General features: G+C 28.0%; 1 protein-coding gene across 1 annotated transcript in view; it reads right to left on the minus strand.

The window, feature by feature from the left end:
* LOC142326580 (kinesin-like protein CG14535) overlaps positions 1–22,718 on the minus strand; it is a 771,779-nt gene that overhangs the window by 11,530 nt on the left and 737,531 nt on the right. The window contains exons 6-13 of the mRNA XM_075369160.1: positions 19,726–19,905; positions 16,347–16,508; positions 15,391–15,556; positions 14,084–14,246; positions 11,680–12,349; positions 8,190–8,464; positions 5,668–5,800; positions 2,455–2,549 (exon numbers count right to left, since the gene is read on the minus strand). Of these exons, the coding sequence (XP_075225275.1) occupies positions 2,455–2,549; positions 5,668–5,800; positions 8,190–8,464; positions 11,680–12,349; positions 14,084–14,246; positions 15,391–15,556; positions 16,347–16,508; positions 19,726–19,905 (1,844 nt within the window). The remainder of the gene's footprint in view (positions 1–2,454; positions 2,550–5,667; positions 5,801–8,189; positions 8,465–11,679; positions 12,350–14,083; positions 14,247–15,390; positions 15,557–16,346; positions 16,509–19,725; positions 19,906–22,718) is intronic.

Here is a 22,718-nt window from a genome sequence, read left to right on the forward strand (position 1 = left end):
ATCTTACATAGATTAATAATTATAATATTAAATTCTTTGTAATACTCATTTCTTACCGTGGCATTGTTACCATAGTATTTGAATAAAATTCTGTCATTTAATTTAATTAACTGATTATAAAAAAATATTTGTTCAAATTATCATCAAAGATTTTTAGAAATATAAAATACAAAAACCTGTTTGTTTTTTATTCAATCACATTTAAATGTTGAAAATACGTGAGTGAGTTTCAAAACATGATTGAAAACTCAACTGTTTGAAAATTCAAATAATTTATTAACATAATGATCACTATCTTATTAAAAATTTAATATTATATTAAAAATAAACTACTAAAACATAGTAATTAAATAGATTAAACTAACCATATTAATTTCTATTAATTGATTTTTGCAGGATCCTGCATCTTCAGTTGGTATTGAATTCTATAACTACATTAAAACATATTCATTTCATAATTTGTCAACTTGTCAAAATTGTTTTTTGTTTAAAAATTTGGAAATTATTATGAACGTATATGTAGAAAACAGAAAAAAGCAATTTCAAAAATCACAATTACATAAAGAAAAAACAGAAATCAATTTTGAGAAATTGACAATTATAAAATAATTTTTTAATGTAATTTTAGAATTCTATACTAACTGAAAATTCAGGATCCTACAAAAATCGATTATTGGAAAATATTACGGTAAGTTTAACTTATCTAATTACTGTGTTTCGGTGGTTTATATTTCATATAATATTAAATATATATATATATATATATATATATAAATATTGAATATAGTTTTTTAAACTTAGTAAATAACCAGTTTTCCTACAGTAAAAGTATGGTAAATCTTTGATTGTATGTATGCCTATGCACGCAATGGCATTCAGAGAAGGATATGATGTCATATAATTCGATCATATGCTAATAATACCTTCATCTGTTGCACTTATGAATAGAATGGTATGCAAGAATCATCTGACATAACAATACAATACTGTTCACATTAGTGATTAACAAAGGATTTTATATTGTGAACGATCAATTAAGAGCTGATGCATTTAACCAGGGCTAATGTAATCATTACAAAAATTATTCTACTACAATCAATAGAATTACAAGTTGTAGATCTATTGTAGCCAATAAAATTACAAGTTGTGTGCCATTCTTTGCTATAGAATCTAACCTATCAATTTTCAGTTAAAATAAATAAGAGTAAATAAGTTATTAATTGATAAAAAAAATTTTAATTTCTCAATCTTATGAAATAAATTAGTGATATAGACAAATTAAATTCTTTTATTATTTTGTTTTCCATAATTCCAATTACCACTCACAACTATTACAGTTATAAAATATATAATTCAATAAAGTGTAAAACTTAATAAAATGTTTAACAGCAGTTTCTCATAATGTGTATTTTAAACATGTGCCTTTTACAGGTCAACCAAATCTCTTGCTTTATGAAAGATCCTCTTATCAAAAAGATCTCTTGTGCTGTGCCAGAAGTTACAGAGATGTCGTTCTTTTAGATTATTTCTTGTATTTCTCTGAATTTCTTGTATTTCCAGTAATTGTTTAGTATTGATGTAAATTGATGAACTGCTTTGAAAGTCAATAAAAACATTTCTTTGTAGAAAAGGTTTAACTGCTTCATAACATGTAATCTACACATTTCAGAAATACAATTAAATAATGTACAGTATTTTTGTTTTCTAAAAAAGTTGATAATTTGATATGAATTGAATTTGAATTGATTAATGTACGGTAGTATTATGAATTCTCTGTTTCTATTTTTGTTTTTGGTTTTGTGTTATATTTAATGAAACATATTATTTTATAATGAATGTGCTGGCTTGTAATATAACTAAATAGCATACATTTAGTTACATTAAGTTCTTTATTACAATTGTTGCCTGTTGGAGTTGTTAACCTAATAATATAAAATTTGGTATGTGTTAGAAAAAATTCAGCTTTCACCTTTATTATGTGTGGTGTTAGGTATGTTGTGGAGTAATTTGTCAATAATAAAAGTGTGTGCTTGTTGGTATTAAATATGGTAAGAATTTCATGTCTACCATATCAATGGAGTGTTTTGAAAATAACTTTTTGATGTAATAAGTTTAATTTCATTTAATTTGTTATACTGCCTGTTTTTGTGACACCACTATTAATGATATAGAAGGTGTTAGGGGTATTTTTTAGGTTCCTGAAATGTTTTAAAATAAATATTGTTTGTAATTCAAGGGCCAAATATGTATTCATAATGCAAAAGTTCCAAAAAAAAAAAAATTCTACTTTTTTAAATTTTACTTAAAAAGCACGTTTTTATGAGATTGTTTTTGTAGAGAACCTGCTGTTGTTGGAATATTGTTGAACAATTAATAATTACAGTTTGCTTCATCTATTAAAAATTACATGTGCTACTTTGAATAATGTAATTAAAAAATAACTAAATTACTTACATTGGATGTATTAGAATAATACAGAGGTTCACTAACTATACTAGCATTATCTTCATCATTTTGACTAGCTTCATTCCACCTGTCATCCATCAGACCTGCATGCATAAATATTTTTAATATATTTATTCGTGTATGAAACTATTTTTAAATCAACAAAAATAATTTACTATCTTTTTTGTTTATAACATAAATGTTGCTAGATCTAAAGAAAACATTCATCAGACATGATCCTGTTTAGTCTCATTTTATTCAACTGATCCCTTACATCTCTTTAAGTATAAGAATTTTTTAAAATTATTAAACAGTATTGCTTCAATTGAACAGTTTTATTAATTAAATCCACTTTTGGTGGTTTAAAAAAAAAAATAATTAATTAATATAAGTTTACTTGAAGTGACTGCTGTTAAAGATCATTAAAAAATTAATCAATTAATATTAATTAAAAAATTACTTAATTAATTTTATTTAAATTTATATGAGAGTGAAAGAAATAACAATGTACTTCCTTTATCTTTTAAAAACAATTAAGTAAAAAATAAGTGCTTAATTAATTCTTAAAAATAATTATGAGATTACTAAATTTACTGCTACAACTCACAAATTTAAACAAAAATAATAATAATCATCCCACAAAATTTAAACAATAATCAAAAATTAATTAATCAATTAATATTAATTGATATTAATTAGTTGTAAAGGTTACATTGCAACAGAATGGCAAGATGGTTTCATTTAAATGTGATGTGTTTCATTTCAATTTTGATGTGTTTCAAACACATTTGCTTCAACTTTTCAACATGTTTAAATGTATGAGTTGTACAATTTCTACATGCTTCTGCTATTGCTTTGGATTTGTTTGAAAATTGTATAAATGTTTCAGAGAAATTAATGAGACTTATATCTACAATTTTGTTATCACTTACTTTGGCAAAGAAACTAGAATAATTCACATGTATTCAGTTCAAAAGTCCCCTTGCTTACTCACTCAATCTTTTTGAGTTAAATATCACATGAAGGATTCTTCTCACATTTTGTTTATCAACATGAGTGAGTAAAGTCAACAATATTCTATGCAATATACTTCATATATGAGTGATATGATACGTATATCATGCCCCACTATAATACTATTTTGAGTGGTCCATCTATCATTTCTCTTGTTCAGGTGAGAGAAATCATGATCATTTTGTTTGCTGAAAGTGAATTTGTGGGATATAACAGTAAATTTAGTAATTTCTTTTAAGAATTAGTTAAGCACTTATGTTTTATTTAATTGATTTTAAAATATAATTTAAGTATATTGTCATTTCTTTCAGTCTCATATAAATTTAAACAAAACCATAGAAAACCACATTTTTATTAAGTTGGTGATTGATATTGTATTAAATCAGCAGTTTTTAATTGTTCACTGCAAAGCTGTAATTTGCACTGTCAGGACTGTCTTGACATCATTACCTTTTCCTCAGCCAATGCTGTTCAATTGTTTTTTGGGAATGCATCATCTCTATGATAAAAGCATTTTTAAAAAGCCTGTGATTATTTCGAAGCTACATATCACAAATGTTTTTGCTGCTTTGAAGTTTGGTATCATAATCATAATCTGCTTACATCAGCCTACACTCAAAGATATGGATTGAAAATGTTGAAGCTACAGGTTCAGGGTTGAGTATGAAGAATATGAAGTTATAACAAAAAATATCTGAATGCCAGAAATCGATGACGCAGCTAGAGCTTTTCCTTTAGAATACACAAAATTCTGTGTAGTGATATGCTGTGTTGTTATGCTCATTGTTCTTTGGGCAGAATAGTGACCGTAGATTTAAATATTCATCTAAGATAAAATTTAATACAAGATTCAGATGGTTCAGAAATTTAAAATGTATGGTTTTAGTTGTCAGTTTTTGGCAAAATGTCACAAAAACAAAAATTTCTGAAGAAAGAAAAATCTTTTGATATCGGATACTAATTTTCATCTAAGTGGGCTGTGACAAATAGAACTCATTCTTTTAACAAAAAGGACTTTCGCTACAGGTACATGGAAAATGTATGTGTATGCCTGTGGCATAGTACCTTAACTAGTCTGTCACTATACCATAGTTATGGAAAATACTGTTACACAATGAAAATATTGTCATGTTTTCACACCACATAACACATATAATGTGCAGTTCATCAGAAGTAATTATAGGGTGTTGCCAGCCTCCATGGCGTGAGTGGTAGCATCTCAGCCTTTTATCCAGAGGTCCCAGGTTTGAATCCTGGTCAAGTATGCCATTTTCACAAAAATTGCCATTCATCTCATCCTTTGAAGCAATACCTAACGGTGGTCCTGGAGGTTAAAAAAAAATTGTAGGGTGTTATTTTTTTTAAAATGACTATGACCACATAGTTATTATAACTTCAAAACATATAGCAACACAATTAAAAGATCTCTCAGCAGTGAACTGAAAAAATAACTCATGGATGGTATAACATATTTTCAGCAGGGCAGAACTGCAGCCTTTAGTATAAAAGGATTATTCAGCCTTTAGTATAAAAATTTAAGTATAAAATTTATCTTTTTGAGAAGTGAATGTCCCAGAATGGTACAGTAAGATTTGACTGGTAAGATCACATGATTTTTTATTACATTATCTATTTTTTTAGAATTTTTAAGAAGATGCATGTTTTCTTCTTAGACAAAAGTTAAAAGTATATTTAAAATGGAATATATAACATTATTTGTAATATGGTTATTGTATATTTTTTCAGATTTTCAACAAACAGTTGTTTATATAAATATTATTCAGTTACGTAATCATAATTATGCCAGAAAATTTCCTTTTGATTTGTCTGCAGACATTTTATGATAAGTTTGTAACACACTTGTATACTTTTTATGCAATAGAGTACGCTACAACTATTCTGATTCATTGCTGATTTATTTTGGTAGCAATGTGAATAAGAACTGTGAATGCATTCAGACAGTACTGATACATTTTCCTATAATTCCATTACAAATAGAAATATGTAAATATTTCTTAAAGATGAAGCTTTCAGTTATAAAGATTTCCAGTTTCATTTAAAAATAGAACACCAAAGTTTGATCGAAGATCCAAAACTGATGTTTTGACTGATTATTACATTTAGTACTTATTTAACTAATTATAACATCTTTTAAAAATAATTATGGATTTAGTAGTTTTTCTTTGCTTTGAAATGAATTTTTATAACCTGTCAATGATGACATTATAGTCAGATTTTCTTGACTAAGAATTCTTAGTGGATGTTCTTGCCCTTCTTGGTCTACTTCTGGAAGAGGATTTTCAATTTCTCCCATACAAAGAGCTATGTCTTCTTCAGTGACCTGAAAATACAAAATATTAAATTGAGTGCTTTAGTCTTTGCTATTATGTACTTTAATAAAATAAAATGGAAAACATAAACATTTTGTAAGATACAGTATATATCTTCACACAGTTCTTAGAATCTTCACACAAGATTCTACTTACCTTCAGTGGAATAAAACGTTATGAAGCATTCTGTTATTTCTGATGTATTCTTTATATTTCTGTTTCCTGAACAGAGTATAAGCTAGTAAATGAAGGTTTTGAAAAAAAAAAATTTGGCTGTTTGACTGATGTCATCAGTACTGCAGAAGAGTATGTGAATCAATTGGGAATTATGATTTATAGAAAATCAAAATTTTTGGCAATTCTACAGTAGAGAAATTAAGATGGAAAGATGTGCTTACTTGTGGATTTTGGAAGGTTACATAAAAATTAATACTAAACACTGCAGCTGAATATTGTATATCAAGATTTTATTTTCTTATATCACTTGAATACTAATATATTATTATTATCTTTTATGACCACATAGGATTACTTAGTCAGTCCATTATACAAGACTCTTCGATGGAAAGCATGTGTTTTTGTTCTTGATTTTCTTGTTTAATTTTACCTTATATGTGGTGTCTTCTGATGTAAGACCAATTTCCTTCAGATTCTCTCTCATTTCTCTAATCCATCTCCATCCTGCCTTGGTGTTTTTCGAGTCGAGACTGTACTGTACTAGCTGTTTCAGAAGTCTTGAATCTTCCATCATCATGATATGTCCAAAGAATCGTAGTCTCCTCTTACGCACAGTGTCAGTGATGGGTTCTAACTTTTTGTACACAAATTTGTTGGGCACAATCCACCGTAGCCCATCTTTCTGGTACTTTTTATTGATGCAGGTTCTTCCAATTTTTCTTTCGATTTATTGGAGTCTGTCTGTTTTTGATTGTTCGTTCAGGTGGAAGAGTGTTCAGCTGAGTAATTAATATACATTAATATGAATACTAATTTAATAATGAGGAAAATTTTATTTTACTGTATAAGTAATGCACTTATAAAAATCATTTTTATAAAAAAACATGGTTTTCTTTATTTACAGCATATCAAAAACCTTGACTCTTGAGCCAAATCCTGCACTTTCCATACATCATAACTGCTTAATTATTAGGCAATTTTGTGTACCATCTCCATTCTGTAGCAACCCTTAACATTAATGTATGTTAGTGCTCTACAAACCTTTTGGGTAATTGATACACTATTGTAAAAATATTCTCATCAATGCCTAAATGTTTTTAATTTTTTTAATGTAATACTATAGTCGGCTACAGCTTTGAAATAATTATAAGGTATTAATTATTGGCCAGTCAGTTGGTGTGGTAGATCATCTATGGTTGGATCCAGAACAGTTGGTATTGGTTTCAATACCCCGTTAGGATCTAAAATATTTATACTCATATATATCTCATGTAATATCTTCTCTTCTTTGTTGAAAAACATGTATAATCATGTCCAAGGTCATAAAAAATAATTTTAATAAATGTAAATTATGTCAGACTGTATAAAAAATACAGTGATACTTCTGAACTATAGTATAAATTGGAAAAAATTACTGAATGATTGAGCATAAATAGACTAATTAGGATTGTGCATGATCCAAGATTACTAAAAATAACTTATGTAGCAGGATTATGATGGTCAGCCATTATCACTCTGTAAACTCAATAGCTGTAGTTTTAAAACAATTGGATTGCAGATAATAAATATTCGTAGAAGATATTTTAGGCTGTATGGCAAATTCCCATGAAAAACTAAAGTAAATTGTTTAAATTTTTAGTAAACTAATCTCTGTACCTTTTAAACTAATGAGTATAACAAAAAGCTGTACGAGACAAGATAGCAGAATTATGGAGAGATGCTATGTGCACACACCATTAATATACAGAAGTCAATGAACAGAAAAGACAAATTTAGAAGAACATTATGAAGACATATACTTCAGTTTGAATGTGTTGCTAAAATTAGTGTATCTATTTAAAAATTAAGAATTTATTGTGGAGAAAAAAGTTGTTAAAAAAAATTGCTAAGATGAGCTATATAGTATAATAGACTGCAACCATTTCAACCTAATAGTATACAAAACATAACTATATGAAGAGAATTATTTAAATTGAAAATTGTGGAATAAGGAAGATTGTGGATTATTATTTGTGTAATGAACTGGTTTCCATAAGTAAACAAGATTAAACATATCTGCATGCAATTTACCTGCATGCTGTTGGGATTTATTAATAAATATTACAGTCATTGAATAATTTAATTAAAATATAACAATATAAGACATTTGTTCTACATTAGTTTTACCTGATTTGGGAGTATTAATCTTTTATTTCACATGAAGTAATAAAATATGTCTCTTACCTGAAGGCAACAGTCTTGCATAGGTACTAATTCTGTTGGTTCCTCGACAACAATTATTTCTTCATCATCATCATCTTCATCATCTTCATCATCCTCAACATCATTGCCATCATCATCATCATCATCATCTTCATCCAGATTTCCATCACCATCTGAAAGTTCCTTAATCTCACATTCTTCATCTTTTACTTCTAACTCTGTACTCATTTGTCTGTGACTTTGATCATTGCTGTTTGACTCTTCACCAAGTGCTTGCAGTCTCTGGATTGGTACAACTAAATTAAATAAAAGTAATCATTAAAAAATACCTTGAAATCCATGAACTATATATAATTAAATTTAATGACATTTACTTTTCAAATTTATGAAAATTTTACCTTAATTCCTTTCTAATTAAAACTACTTTTGAATGAACTGTCTTCAATGATCATAAGTAAAAATATTAATGATTATGAAAGAAAATAAATTAAAATTTTTTCATTGTTGAAAAGATAACTGGAGTCAATTAGGTCATGGTCATAATTTTCTGTAATTTTATCAAATGGGAAATGATAAATTATATTATGGCATGTTAGATTAAAATTTTTCTGTAGCTTCTGTTTTACTAAACTGTAAATGCTAGGAGATAGCATTGTTTTGAATACTATGAAGAGGTTAGTTCAGATATGCATAGTTGAAATATATTTTGGATTTTATATCATGTTTGTCGATTTAGTATGTTATTTCTGTCTCCTGTAGCTTATTGAATCTGTAGTTCACATAATACATTGAATATTTGTGTCTTTCAAACTGTGATGGGTGTTTATATATTGATATTTATCCTTTTTCATATGTACTGTATTATTATTAATTGGTTCTAATACAAATTATTCTGTTTTTTATATTTCTAACCAGTTAAATAGAAACACAAGAGATATACAAAGATATCAGTCAGTATGGAATTATAACAAATTACATGAAAAATTTATATTCTTCATACTCTATAAACATATGAAATGTTTAAATAGCATAATATATTAAGAAATTCAATTAAAATTTAGGTTTTTCCTCACTTTCTAAGCAGATTTCTTTGTGTTGTATATACAACACAATCTGTAAAAAAAACAGCAACTGATAAAGCTGTTGTTTGATAAACTTTGTGATAACAGTAGTGTATTTTTTATTACCTCTATTTTTTCATGGTTACTTAAAATCTATATAAAACATATAAAATAATTTAAAGATTGAATTGTTTAACGAGTAACAGAACTCAATTGGTAAATTATGAAAATTAATAAACATTGTTGTCAGATTTCTAAAAGTTGAAGGATGTTCTGTACAACATTAAAATATCACCTCATTTCAGTTTTTCAAAAGCAATTATTCAGTTCTTTTAAAAGAGTACAAAATCATTTATTAATGGTAAATAAAAGTTCACTAGTAAAAAGAGGCAAATTATATTGTAAAAAAGAACTACTAAATTATTTCATAAATAATCAGTATATATTTAGCAGTTTTAACAATAATAAAATCATACTAAAATATTAGTGCTGAGGTGAAGATACTAAATCATTAATTCTTCAAACTATCTTGCTGTCTTAACGTTTACATCTGTCTGCTGTATGAAGACTACATTATATGTGGAAATATAAAGCCTTGGTGGTCAAGTTAAATAACTAAGGCAATTCACTTGAGATAGAACATCTGTCAAAATATATATATATACATACAGAGTGTAAGTTCTCCCAGGACTTTCTTAAACTATTAAACTTGGGAAAATAATGGAAAACATTCATATAAACAGATATCAGTTGTGGGAAAGAGGCATACTGTGTCACGAGCCCTCAGAAAATAAATTTTCACCAAATTGCTCTATTAAAAACTAGTGAATGCTGGTATCTTAATCTTTTACAAATTCTTACGTTAGCCTATGAGTTTATAAAACATCATGCAACAAAATTTTAATTTTCAGTGTATTTTTATAATTACCCATTAAAATACACTTGCATTTGAAAAGAAAAATTATATAACTTATCGTAAAATGTTACCGGTATGGAAATATTAAAAGGATTAAATATTTGCTCTAGAATTTCATTAAATTGGCAAATTTTATTAAAATATTACACAAATTTATTTAAAATCATAACATTAAGAATATACCATCGAATTTATTAGTATATTTGTTTTGAATAAAAAATCCATAACATTTTCAAAGTGCTTTTTGTTGTTTTTAAAAAGTATTTCATGAGGTAGTGTTTCTGAATTTAAATGATGTCTATATGTGTTAATTACGTTTATACCAAAAATTTTGCTTAAAACTTCTTCCATATGAATAATTATTTTTAAAAAAAATAATTAGTTTTTTAAACAGATATTTTCTGTTTAAAAATTGTATGTATTACCCATCTAACAAAGATATTGTAGTCAAATATTAAAAAAAAACAATGTTTTTTACCACAGTTTATTGAACTTCACTACAGATTTCTCAAAAACGACTGCAGATATGGTTCTGGGACTTATTTTGTTTTTTCAGGTCAAAAACCACAAGAAATCAATTTCAGTATGACCTCATTTCAGCAGAGTAGCTGAAATCTTTCACTAATCATAACTCGCAAAAAAAAGCATTTTAAGACCTATTTATACATATGTTTTCCATATCTTTCCTGAGTAGAATAGGTCATGAAAGTCCCATGAGAACTTGGTGATTCTCTCACTCTATATATATAAGGTAAATTACATATGCTAGAAGTACTATTTAAAACGGATCATTATCTCACCTGAGTATAGAAATTAGCTCATTTATAATTCATTTGATCATTTTGTATTTTGTTGAATGATAACACTAGATTTTTATTATCAGAAATAAATATATAGTGTATTAATTTACACTAATATAACTTTGATATGTTGACTATTAGACCAAGAAATGGATATTTTCAAAGATGACAACTTCAGTGTTGTAGATAAACATTAATTAAAACTGATTGAGATCTTTATTTCAACTTTACAACATTGTAAAAGAGATAATGTAAGTCAACCACTTTGTTAGGATGGGACACTCTTAGAAAGTTATTTAAATGTATCAGACACAGTGAGAGAAAATCTTTTTTGCTTACACTTACTTTTAGTTTAAATGGGTTCCACTAAAACTGTATGAAATTTGACAAAAATATCATATTAAATAAATAATAACAATGTAGGCAAAAAGTGTACAATTTAACCACATACAAAATATACAACCTCAAAATGGGTAACATTAACAACAATTTTACTTACAATACTATAAATAAAGGAGTTGAATAAAAGGTATGTAAAAATGGTGTATGTTTTTTATAAAATCCTTTTTTTTTTAATTTGACCTGATTTCATTATATACATCCATACCTGCATTTTGTTAAGTTACGTATAAGATTTATTTTGTTTTTCTACTTTAAGAGAACTTAAAATTAATATAAAGTGGTCACAACATTTATGGAAAAAATTGTGTTAATTTATTGACTTGAATTCTTACCTCTACTGATGTCCGTGTTCTTTTCATTTGGTAGTGTTTCTGTAGCGGTGACTTGTACGGGTGGCCCTTCCTCTTCGGCACTATCTTCTTGTCCACTGGCTTTACCTCGTTGTTCTACACTATCAGCATTACATTTTTTAAACACAGTCATTTCACGGTATCTTAATTTTTCTTTTCGCCTGTTCTGAGCTTGCACTTGTACAGATTGGTTTTCTACCCATCGTCTAATCATATTTCTTTTTGAATAATCCATTGGACTATACCCATAACCATTCGGACCATCAACCCATGTTTCTTTTTGACCAGAACGATCTTTATGTAAAACGATATTCCTAGCTTCAACTAATTTTGATTTTGGTATTTTGGGACCATCAATCCATTTTTCTTCACCGCCATCTAACAACGGTTTTGTTTTTGTTCTACCCGGTGAAGATTTTACTGATCTACTTGAATTTTTTGAAATGCTTCGTTGAGGTGAATTAGGTGTTGATGTTGAAGGTGTTAATAATCCATGTATGTAAACAGGAGGGTGTTCTCCATCGGTTTCTGTATCACCAGGACCTAAATATATTACGGTATCAGCACTTTGTTCACTGCTAGATGGGTCTACTGTGTCTATTGTTGAACGATGATCAATTTCTTCGCTGGTTGCTGCTATATTATGTACCATCTGAAATACCATACTTCATATGTTAATTATAATATAATTGTAATTTAAACATTTGTAAGGATATAAAAATGTATATTTATAAATTCATATTTTTCTGTTTCTGTATTTTTATTAGTTGTCTGGACACAAAAAGAATCATAAAGATAGAATTAATTACAAAATATTGTTTGAAAATTAGATCTCCTCCCCTGAATGAAATTAGGCAAAGACATAATGAAAGTAATATACTAATGTAATGATATCATCTACTTAATGAAAGAATGTGACTTTGAGTCCAGAAACAATAAAAACAAAAAAAATGGGTTTTTGGTTCCACTTTTTACAGGGGTTTGAATAAGATCAAACACCATCAGAGAGTAGTTTAGATACCTAAGGGACATTTAACTGTATGAAAAAAATATACTAAACCTTTGAGTAAAATTTTGAGATGCAAAATCTATAAGGTCCATATTTCCTTACTCCCTCAACTAACTGTGACCAAAATGTGTCACTGTGTTTTTATACATAAGTCACCATGTTTGATAATTAAATTTTAAACTGTGACCAACTGTGTCATCAATGTTGTGTATACAGAAGTCATTGTGACAAATTTCATCCAAATTAGTCTGTCCAGTCTTGAGAAACAAGTAGAAAACATAAACATACATACATATTATGTACGAACATCTTTCTAAACCAGCTTTCCATCTAGTTCTATTATATCCTTTAGTCAATGGAAATTAAATACAATAACACTGACTGAAGATGTTATGTAAAGTTATCCATAATGTCCATTTTTAAGAAATGTTTTTTATTCTTAATTTTAAATACATGCTTCTAACAATAGTAATTGTTAGAAATTATAAATATGATGATTTAATTCCTGTTTAATACAAAAAATAAAAACATCTAGCGAGATGGTATGATTTTTTTGGTACGTATTAAACAAATTAAAATAAAAAATAATTTTTAGTAAATGATTTTTTATTTGTTTTATCTCTAGCCGTGATTGATCTGTAATCAAAAACTACTATATCCCACCAACCATGATTGAACATCAACTTCTAGTTATTATTTAACATACCTTGAAACACATATGCTTAATTTACAGTAATAGAATGAATGGACTTATAATATAACTAATTATTAAAAACAATTATAGTACTATAATTCAATAATGCTTTAATAATTTTATTTAATATGTTAAAAGAGCAGCCTTTTTATTATTTAAACTTTTATCGTGAATGGATAATATATCATTTTGTTATAGTTGCTTTGGTTCTGCAATATTTTTATCCCAGTCACCTTTCATACCTGTATAAAGCTCAGATCCACTTGCACTTCATGGTTATTACTCTCTTGGGAGAGATTTGTCATTTGAACCATAGTACTATATAAAACTTTTTCCTTTCCATTCTTTACATATATATGCAAAAATGATAAAACATTTTTTATATTATTTCACTTGATAACTTTTTTTTGTTTTTACAATAAAGATAAGTTTTTTTTTTTTAATTTGCTGTTTATCCAATGATACTGAACTTAATTGGTTTAGAAGTAAATAATTTCTTTCTTTATTTGTAATTTATTTTACTATTCAAATTTAATTATAAATAAAAAGTATTACTGTTCAAATTACTGACAATTAAAAACAGTATAAAAAATAAAATAAAATAAAATTTGATAGTAATCACTATTAAAAAATATATTACTTCAAATCTATCGTACATTATAGACATACATTTTTAATTTTACCTTAAATCGTCGTCTTCGCAGCCTATGTATTCTGGAAGCTAATTGAATTGTCGCTATTGTGTCTGAATGGTGAGCACTTGATGGTGATACATGAGCAATCATTGCTGCTTGACATCGCAATGACCCAAGGCAATCTTTTAATGTGTGTGTCAAAACTTGGTCTCTGAAATTACAGTAATTGTTATAATGATAAAAAATTATTTATTAAACAGTTATTTAATTTTATAATATTTATTTCTGTGTAATATTAATAGTTTTGATATTAATAATTTCTGTGTTCTGTAATAGAAGTTTAAATAGTTCTAGGTAAGAAGATATAAAATGTATGAAGATATAAAATACAATTTCTTCAGGAAGGAAAAGTAAAACATGTATTAAACTTTTTATGTAGATTAAAACAGAACAAATAGTTGTTACACTAAATATTACTTTCACAACATGTTAATTTCTAAGTGAGAATGACAATTAGCAAAGATTGGTGAAAGTTATATGAATTTTTAAAAAGGAAATTTAATTGTTAAAATTATATTAAGTAATAACTACTTAATTATAAGAATACATGCACAAATAAATAAGCTTAAGCAGAGATACATTGGAGTCAATCAAACAAACATTTTCCAACAAATTTAAAAGAATTTTAATAATGTTTGAGATTCAGAACACATGACTTGGACTTCTGAAAACGGATGATTATCACTAAGTTGAAGAATTTATATTGGATACAGAAAAGGTGCCTCGGAGTTAAATTTTCAAGCAAGTTTTTTCGTAGAATATGTAGTTATCTTTTAAAAAGGCTCAATGAACTTTAAATCTAAAAAAAAAATTGTTATCATTCATTATTTTTCCAAAAAAAATGCCTCTGTACTGACATATTTCCACGACTCCTGAATTTGTGTCTGCTATTTACTACTCTACTACTCATGACCATGCTAGATTTGTTTTTGTATTTCTTTGATTTTGTAAAATGATAGATTAAATATATCTGTAAACTTGCAAAGGAGAAAAAGACTGCTCAGCAATAGTCTATCTTTATTTCATTCATTTAATGAGTGAATGTAACAGGACATCCATTCCTTGTACAATGAAAGCTTCTCTAATAATTTTGTTTAATTTCATTGAAACTGCATTAATCTATACGGCAAGACAACTTGAAATGCGTACGTTGTAATCTGAATTCAAATATGCTTGCTAGTTTTTAAATAAATGAAGCATGGAAGAGTAAAGTGATGAACTGTTTTTAAAAGAAGTATTAATTTTTATGTAATAAAAAAAGGATTTAAAAATAAAAATTATCAACTGTGTATTACCTGTATGGTAAGTGTTTTTGACCATTTAATATTGCCAATAATGTATTTCCAATAGAGGATGGCATTAATCCTGTATTATCAGATTTACTGCCTTTTTGATCACTTCCACCTCCTCCACTGCCACACAGATCTATTAAATGTAGACGACTACGTCCTACAGGGCCACCTGTAAACATTAGAAAGAATTAAAAATTAAATTCAAATTTTTATGCCTACGATGATACTGGAGTTTTAAAATTTGACTGCAATATGGTTTTTGTGAAGTGAGAAGGTAAAAAAAAAGTTATCCTGCATCTATACTAACTTTCACTCTTATGCTTTGCTTCTTCAGAAACTGGTGATAGGAGCACTGAATATTCTGGTGGTATTAGGTGTAGTTATTTAAAAAAAAAAATTAATGTTTATTTTTAAGAAGGTAAAGTTTGTTTTATAACTTTCACTTTATAAAAAGTATATTGTAGTCAATTTTAAATACTTTTTAGAGAGAAATAAGTGAGTTTATTTCTCATTTATGCATGTGCATAAGTGTGTAAGTTGTTTTTTAGAGGTGAAAGATACAGTTTTTATATTTAAAAATTTTTTTTCCAAATGTGGACAAATTATAGAATTATAATTTTTCCTTTATCTCAGCATGGTTTATTTTCAAGTGATTCAATTTTAATTCTTCATTGTTTTCCTATTCTTTTTTATTATAATTGATTTGATTTTTTTCTCTTTGTTGCTTATTTATTTTAATTTAAAATTTTGATTTGTGATGTCAAAGATCTTTTTGAGGAGAGGCTATGTTTTTTTTGTTATAATCTTTTTTTTTATAACCTGTTATTATCAAATTATTCAGAAATTCAGAACCAGTCAAAGACTGAATACAAAGAAAAAGAGAGAAAATTTTGTTATCTTAACCACTAATAAATTATTATGTATGCATTAGCATAAATAATTAAATAAAAATACATTACCAGTACTTGAATGTTTGTACAGATGTAGTGTAACTAATAAGTATGAGTCACTTGAAGATCTCTGCGCCAGAGCAGCATCAAGACATGCTGCAGCTTGTTGAACAGATCCAGCTCTCACTTCTGTTAAAGAATCTGATCTGTCTTCAGTCTCTTCTCCTGAAACTTTTAAAAAAGATCATAGTTTTAATATTTTTGTATATTCTGTAAAAAACAGTTTGTGCAAAAATATATTATAGACGCGCTGATACAAGCACTCCTACCGCGCAGTTTTTCCACCATAGCGGCACTGCAGCCCCACCACTCTTAGGCTTCAATAAAAGAGCGTGCATACGAATGAATTTTCAATTCATCTTCGACATCCACCTGGAGAAGACCAAGAAGAAGAAGATGGAAGAAGACAGAAGTTCCCTGGCCGCCTCAACGTGGGACCTCCCGGCGGATGCCAGTATCCCCGCCGTAGCAGCAGGCCTGCCGGCCCGCCGAGGGAGCCGCTAGACGCGGACGCTACCTTCCCGCTCTAGCTCGCCTGGCTTCAATCGCCTTGGCCGGCGGACTCAGCAGCAGGAGCCAGCCCAGCGTAGGATCGCTCGGAGACAACCGCCTCGGCCGCGCCTGCGAAGGACGACCGACGCCGACCCGACATGCGGGGCTCTGGGGACCACCACTGCCACGCTGTAGGGGGGACCCACATGCCGCAGAGTGAAAGCTCGGTCGAACTGCAATGGACGAGCCGCAACTCTCCCACTTCTTCGGAGACCAGCTTCTGGACCCAACACCTCTTCTCAGAGCTAATGCTAAAAAGGCCATTTCAGGACCATCACAAGGTTATGAATTACGAGAACATTCGACAACAGTCCTTCTCAGTGCTAACATAAAGTTAGTGACTACAACGAGCTGTTGAAGTCAATCGATGACAAAAACGGTCCTTTTCAGGGCTACCATAAGGTTAGTAACCTTACTAACCTAACATTAGCCTAACATTTTTTACTAACCTAACATTAGGTTAGTAGGTTCTACGTGTTTTGCTGCCACGTTGCCACGTGCCGTCGAAGCCATTCGGCGACAGTATTTAAGTCAGAAGATGGAGGAAATTTAATATATTATTGAACAGAAACTAATTTATAATGCAACAACATACAATTTATATCAGTAACATTATATAAAAATAATACAATCTCCATACAATCTTCTATGATAGTTAAATAAAATGGCAGAGCCATTCTTAGGGATAGCAAGCAGCTCATAGCTCATAGCTTCACTAGGGAAAGTAAGAAGTGAAATAATTTTTTTTACTTACCAAATGTATTGTTGCTCATCAGTACACAAAGCTGATTGCAATTAAGGTGATGTTTAGACCTACAAGTTATGCCTTCATTTTTTCAGTACATGAACTGATTGTATAAACTGTGAATGAAAGCAACTTTGATTAGTGCCATTTGTATTGCAGGTGGTTTATCTCACCTATAAGGAAAACTGGTAAAATATTTTGAAGAAATAAACAAGTACTTGTGTGGGAAAATTTACATTTCATAAATGTTTCCAGTCAGTAAGGGAGTAAGAGAGGTATTAATATACTTAAAAAGAATATGAAATGTCAAAGATTGCATTTTTAACCTATATCATACAATGTGTATGACAAAATTAGAACTCTTTCTACAGAACCATGTTGTTCAATAGTGCAAAATCATAATGAAAATGTGATAAATTGCTTTTTAAAAGTATGTTTGTTTATGCAATATTTATAGATAATATTATTTGTAAAAAATGTTTTTAAAACTTTGGATACATTTTTTGATTGTATCAATATAGTTTAACCCTTATCATGTAAGATATTCAGGAACTACAGCAGTTGAAAGAATACATTTTTCTGTCCTTAAAGCACTTCAAAAAAGTAGTTCAAATTCTCATTGACATAGGGGTAAAGAATATTTCAAAGAAAAGTAAACATTTTCCACAATCAAGTGTGAAATATTAAGGAAAATAACAAATTCTGTCATAAATTTTAGAATTGGGTTGGACACATACATAATATATAACCAGACTGATGTACAATCATGGCAAATTGAAAACTGTTAATTTGTTTTATTTTTTTAAATAATCATTATTTAACAAAAATGGAAAAAATTTCTGAATTACAGAAATTTCTTCCATTTTTGTTTATACTTTTACTTTTATTATACTTTATACTTTTATCGTTAGTATAAATAAAATATTTTATTCAGATTTGTGTGTAATACATTATATAAGTTACATTAAGAATATGTAGGAATGCTACCACACTGATAACAAAACAAACTTCTCCAGCATTTTTCTGGAAGTATTACTTAACAACTTATCAATAGAGTAATTTATTTGTATATTTAAAAATAAAAATTTTAATTTTATTCTAAATAAATTTATTGGAAGTTATTTACTTATTTTCATTTTCAAGCAACTAGAGGCTAACCTCTCAACTATAGCACTTTACTTAGAGATGCAATGCATTTTTTGCAATATGTAAAAAACACCAAGCTTGATTGTGATTCACACCCAGGACCTACCAAGCAAAAGGCAGAGGTAGACTCCAACATGGAGGTTGGAGTCTACCTCTGCCCTTAAATTTTTTTCATCTGTTGAAACTGCTGAGTTACATAAAAACAGTTTGATTTGATGGAGGTGTTTTTTTCTTTAATTTCATCTATGGTGTTATATTTTGTCATCAAAATTTTTTAAATAATTTTTAACAATTTCTCATAGTGTACCTTTCAATTTATATCACATTTCTGAACTCATGGCTCAATAAAGTATTATTTGGAAATGGTATTTCTAACATTGGAATAGGCTGACATTTAAGTAACAAGACTGATTTAAGAAAAACCTAGAAAATAAATAGTAAAAACCCATAAGAAGTGATTTTATGATGCTGTTCAAGAAAATCCAGATGAAAAATAGTGTGAATTTTTGAAAATCATTTTATTTGATAAACAAACCCTGTCAAGAACTGTTCTTAAGTGCAATAAAGTCTTGCTTTCTACGAACATTTATTTAATTTAGTAGTTTGTAGACAGTTACTTTTATTTTACTGTTATAGTGGCTTTAAACAAGCCATTACAATTACCATTAGTTTTTGATAAAAAACTTTAATTTTGGTTTCTACCATCTGATTATTTTAGCTCTTTTTTGTGTGGGAGAACTATATATTGTGAAATTTATATTTTTGATTCTATTTAAATTATTCGCTTTTATGCAGTTTGTTAGAGAATATGATCTCCTGTGAACTCAGATCTGGTTTCTATATGTACTTTAGTTGGTTACACTCATTATTTTCAAGTTATATGTGTCCTGTGGTGTTACACACCACAGGAAAAATTGACAAACCATTTAAATTTATTTTATTTACCACTTGCGTATGATGCCAATAGATCTCTTCGTCGACTTGTAACTTCTACAGCTGATATCCTTATTCCAAACCTAGTTGAAGTTCTTTGACGTTGTTCAGCAACACAACGATACAACCATGTTACAGCAGTTGGTATTAAACCACACCTTTCATATTTACCAAGCATTGTTTCTCCGTTATCTATAACATAAATTACAACATACTGAAATTATACAAAAATTCTTATAATAATATTAAATCATCACTTTTCATAACACTAAAGAAAACCCTTTTTAAATATTTTTGTAATCATTTTCCTTTTTTTGGGGTTATTCCATAAATTCAGAAAATTATTTTAACTTTTTTTTAAATATATATTTATATAAATGAGTATTATTTATTTTTTTTGAGTATTATTTATGAGTTCGGTTATTTTCTGAACAGGAAATACGAACTTTATTTTTTTTAGTCTTTATTATTAATTTTACAGATGTTTGGTCCTTGTCTTCTTCAAAGTATTTCTCTTCTCTATTCACACATTTTTCCCAGCTGTGTTTGCACTTTGCGAATCAGTCCTTGATAGATTCATTTGAAATGGCCTTTAAGGTTCGTGACGAATTTGCTTTAATGTCATCGATAGTCTCAAAATGATGTCCTTTTATCACAGATTTTAATTTCACCAATAAGAAAAAACTGCAAGGAGCCAGATGTAGTGACTAAGATAACTATCTAATTTAAATATAATTTAATTTAAATTTAACGAAATGAATTAATATGATTGGGGGTGAAAATGAATTTATTTTGAAATAAAATTTTGTTTTAAAATAAACACAATTTTTGGTTTTATATAAACAAAAACAAAAATTTTATACAATAATTTTATTTATACATATATATATATATATATATATATATATATATATATATACATGACTATGTATAACATTTTTTGCCTCAAAAATCTCCAAAACTACTAGATCAATTTCATTCAAATTTAGATATGCTATAATAGTGTATCTAAGCTGAGCATCTGAAAATTTTATAAAGTTTGTTTAGTCTTTCTTGAGTTAGAAGCATGGTTCGTTATGATGCTGGAAGTAGGAACTTGACATTTCTTTATCTATGGTATCTATCGTTAGCATATTACACCAAATCAAAAAAAAACCTTAAAACCAAATTAAATGAATGAAGAGTTGATCTTTTTGTGCAGAACTGTGCAAAAATGTTTTTTTTTTTAATATTCCCTTTAGTAGAACAAATTGAAACATACCTTTTGTTTTAACATGAAACAGAAATAAATAAATAAAAATTTTCAACCTTGATTTTTTAATTATTTTAATGTTTTTTATTAGTTTATTTTTTATGTAAAAAAGTTTTTATGAAAAGAATTAGGATTGAGGTGGTCTACAAAGGAAAAGGTTCCTCTCAGTAAGTGAATTCTGTTTTATTCCTGAATGTGGCGGTTTATTAATTAATATTGATATAAAATTATAATATTTATGAAACTATTTGTCTTTAATATATTTAATTATTCTCATTATTTCCTTTCATTTTTACATGAATAATTTTTTTCTTTACTATGTCTCCTTTGTATGATTTACAGCAGATATGAATTTAGTTTAAGTATTAAACATTTTAAAATGTATAGAAAAATAAATTTATAATTTCTTTCTATTTTTAACCATTTTTTTTTTTTTTTTTGTAATATTTTAATTGTGCTCATGACTTTTGTAAATTATCTAAATAAGCCCATAAGATGAGAAAGTTAAAGCACTTATTAAATACTTAGGTATTATGGTAGATAAACACATAAAATGAGATTGTCAAACAAAATAAATTTTCTCAAAAACAAAATATGTAATGTACATTTGCTATATAATAAATTAAGTAAAAGACTTAAATATCATAAAGAAAATTTACTTTAATCACTCTCTTTTACAGTATAACATCAAAGATTGGAGGACTGTTTACGATACACATTTTAATAAACTATTTACGTTACAAAAACACATCATAACAGTGGTTCAAGGAAGACCTATACTTTATCTGAGTAAAAAATCTTTGAAGAAATAAATTTACCAACCCTTTAACAAACCTATGTAAAAAAACACAATTCTGTACATAAATAGAAGTGCAAATATCTTTGCAATGCATGACGCCCTTTATGACATACTTTCATCAGTCTTGAATATCTACAATATCGATGTTACAAAGCTAACTTGTAAACATTAGTTTATGCATCAATGCCATCTTTTGATAAATAAAAGTCTGCAAAACTCTATTGACAACAAGATAACCAAATATCAAAATAAATAAACTGAGACCTAGGTGAAAACCAAATTTTATTTCAAATTATAATTTTTTGTGTTAATCCTGACATACTGGGGTATTTATTTATCATTCTTTGTAATATTCAGTAAGATTTAATGGTTCCTATGATTATAAAATATCTAATACCGTAAACTATTGTGCTAGAATTTAAATGATTCTTATCAATAAATTAATCTATTATCAATAGATTATGGTATTTCTATTGCTTTATTACGTTTTCTTTTTCTACTTACGTTAGTTATTTTCTTTATTAAGTTAAACTAAAAACATTTATTTTTACCCATGCTAGAGTTCAAGCTTTTTGTTTTTCTAGCAGGGGCTATTCTATGCTGCATTTAAATAATTTTATAATTTTAACCCTTTGCTCTCTAATATAGTTTTAAAAAAAATATTGCTGGGGTCTGATGGCCAGTAGTAGTGGCCACAGTCACTGGTTAAACAGGTTTGAATTGTCTGCTGTTACATTCCTCTCACATCTGATGGCCAATAATGCCATCCTTCGAACACTCACCAGTAGGAGTGGCCACAAAAAATGCACTGCTTTTATCATTATTCATTCTGTTTAGTTATGTCTGGATAGTTCTGGAATTTATTGCCTAACTCTTAAAATAAATGTAGCTTTGGTTTTCTGGTTTTCGTGAAAACCAAAGCTACGTTTGGTTTTTTGCTGTTCCTTATGTATC

This window comes from Lycorma delicatula, chromosome 6, assembly GCF_047948215.1.
Source record: "Lycorma delicatula isolate Av1 chromosome 6, ASM4794821v1, whole genome shotgun sequence".
NCBI lineage: Eukaryota > Metazoa > Arthropoda > Insecta > Hemiptera > Fulgoridae > Lycorma > Lycorma delicatula.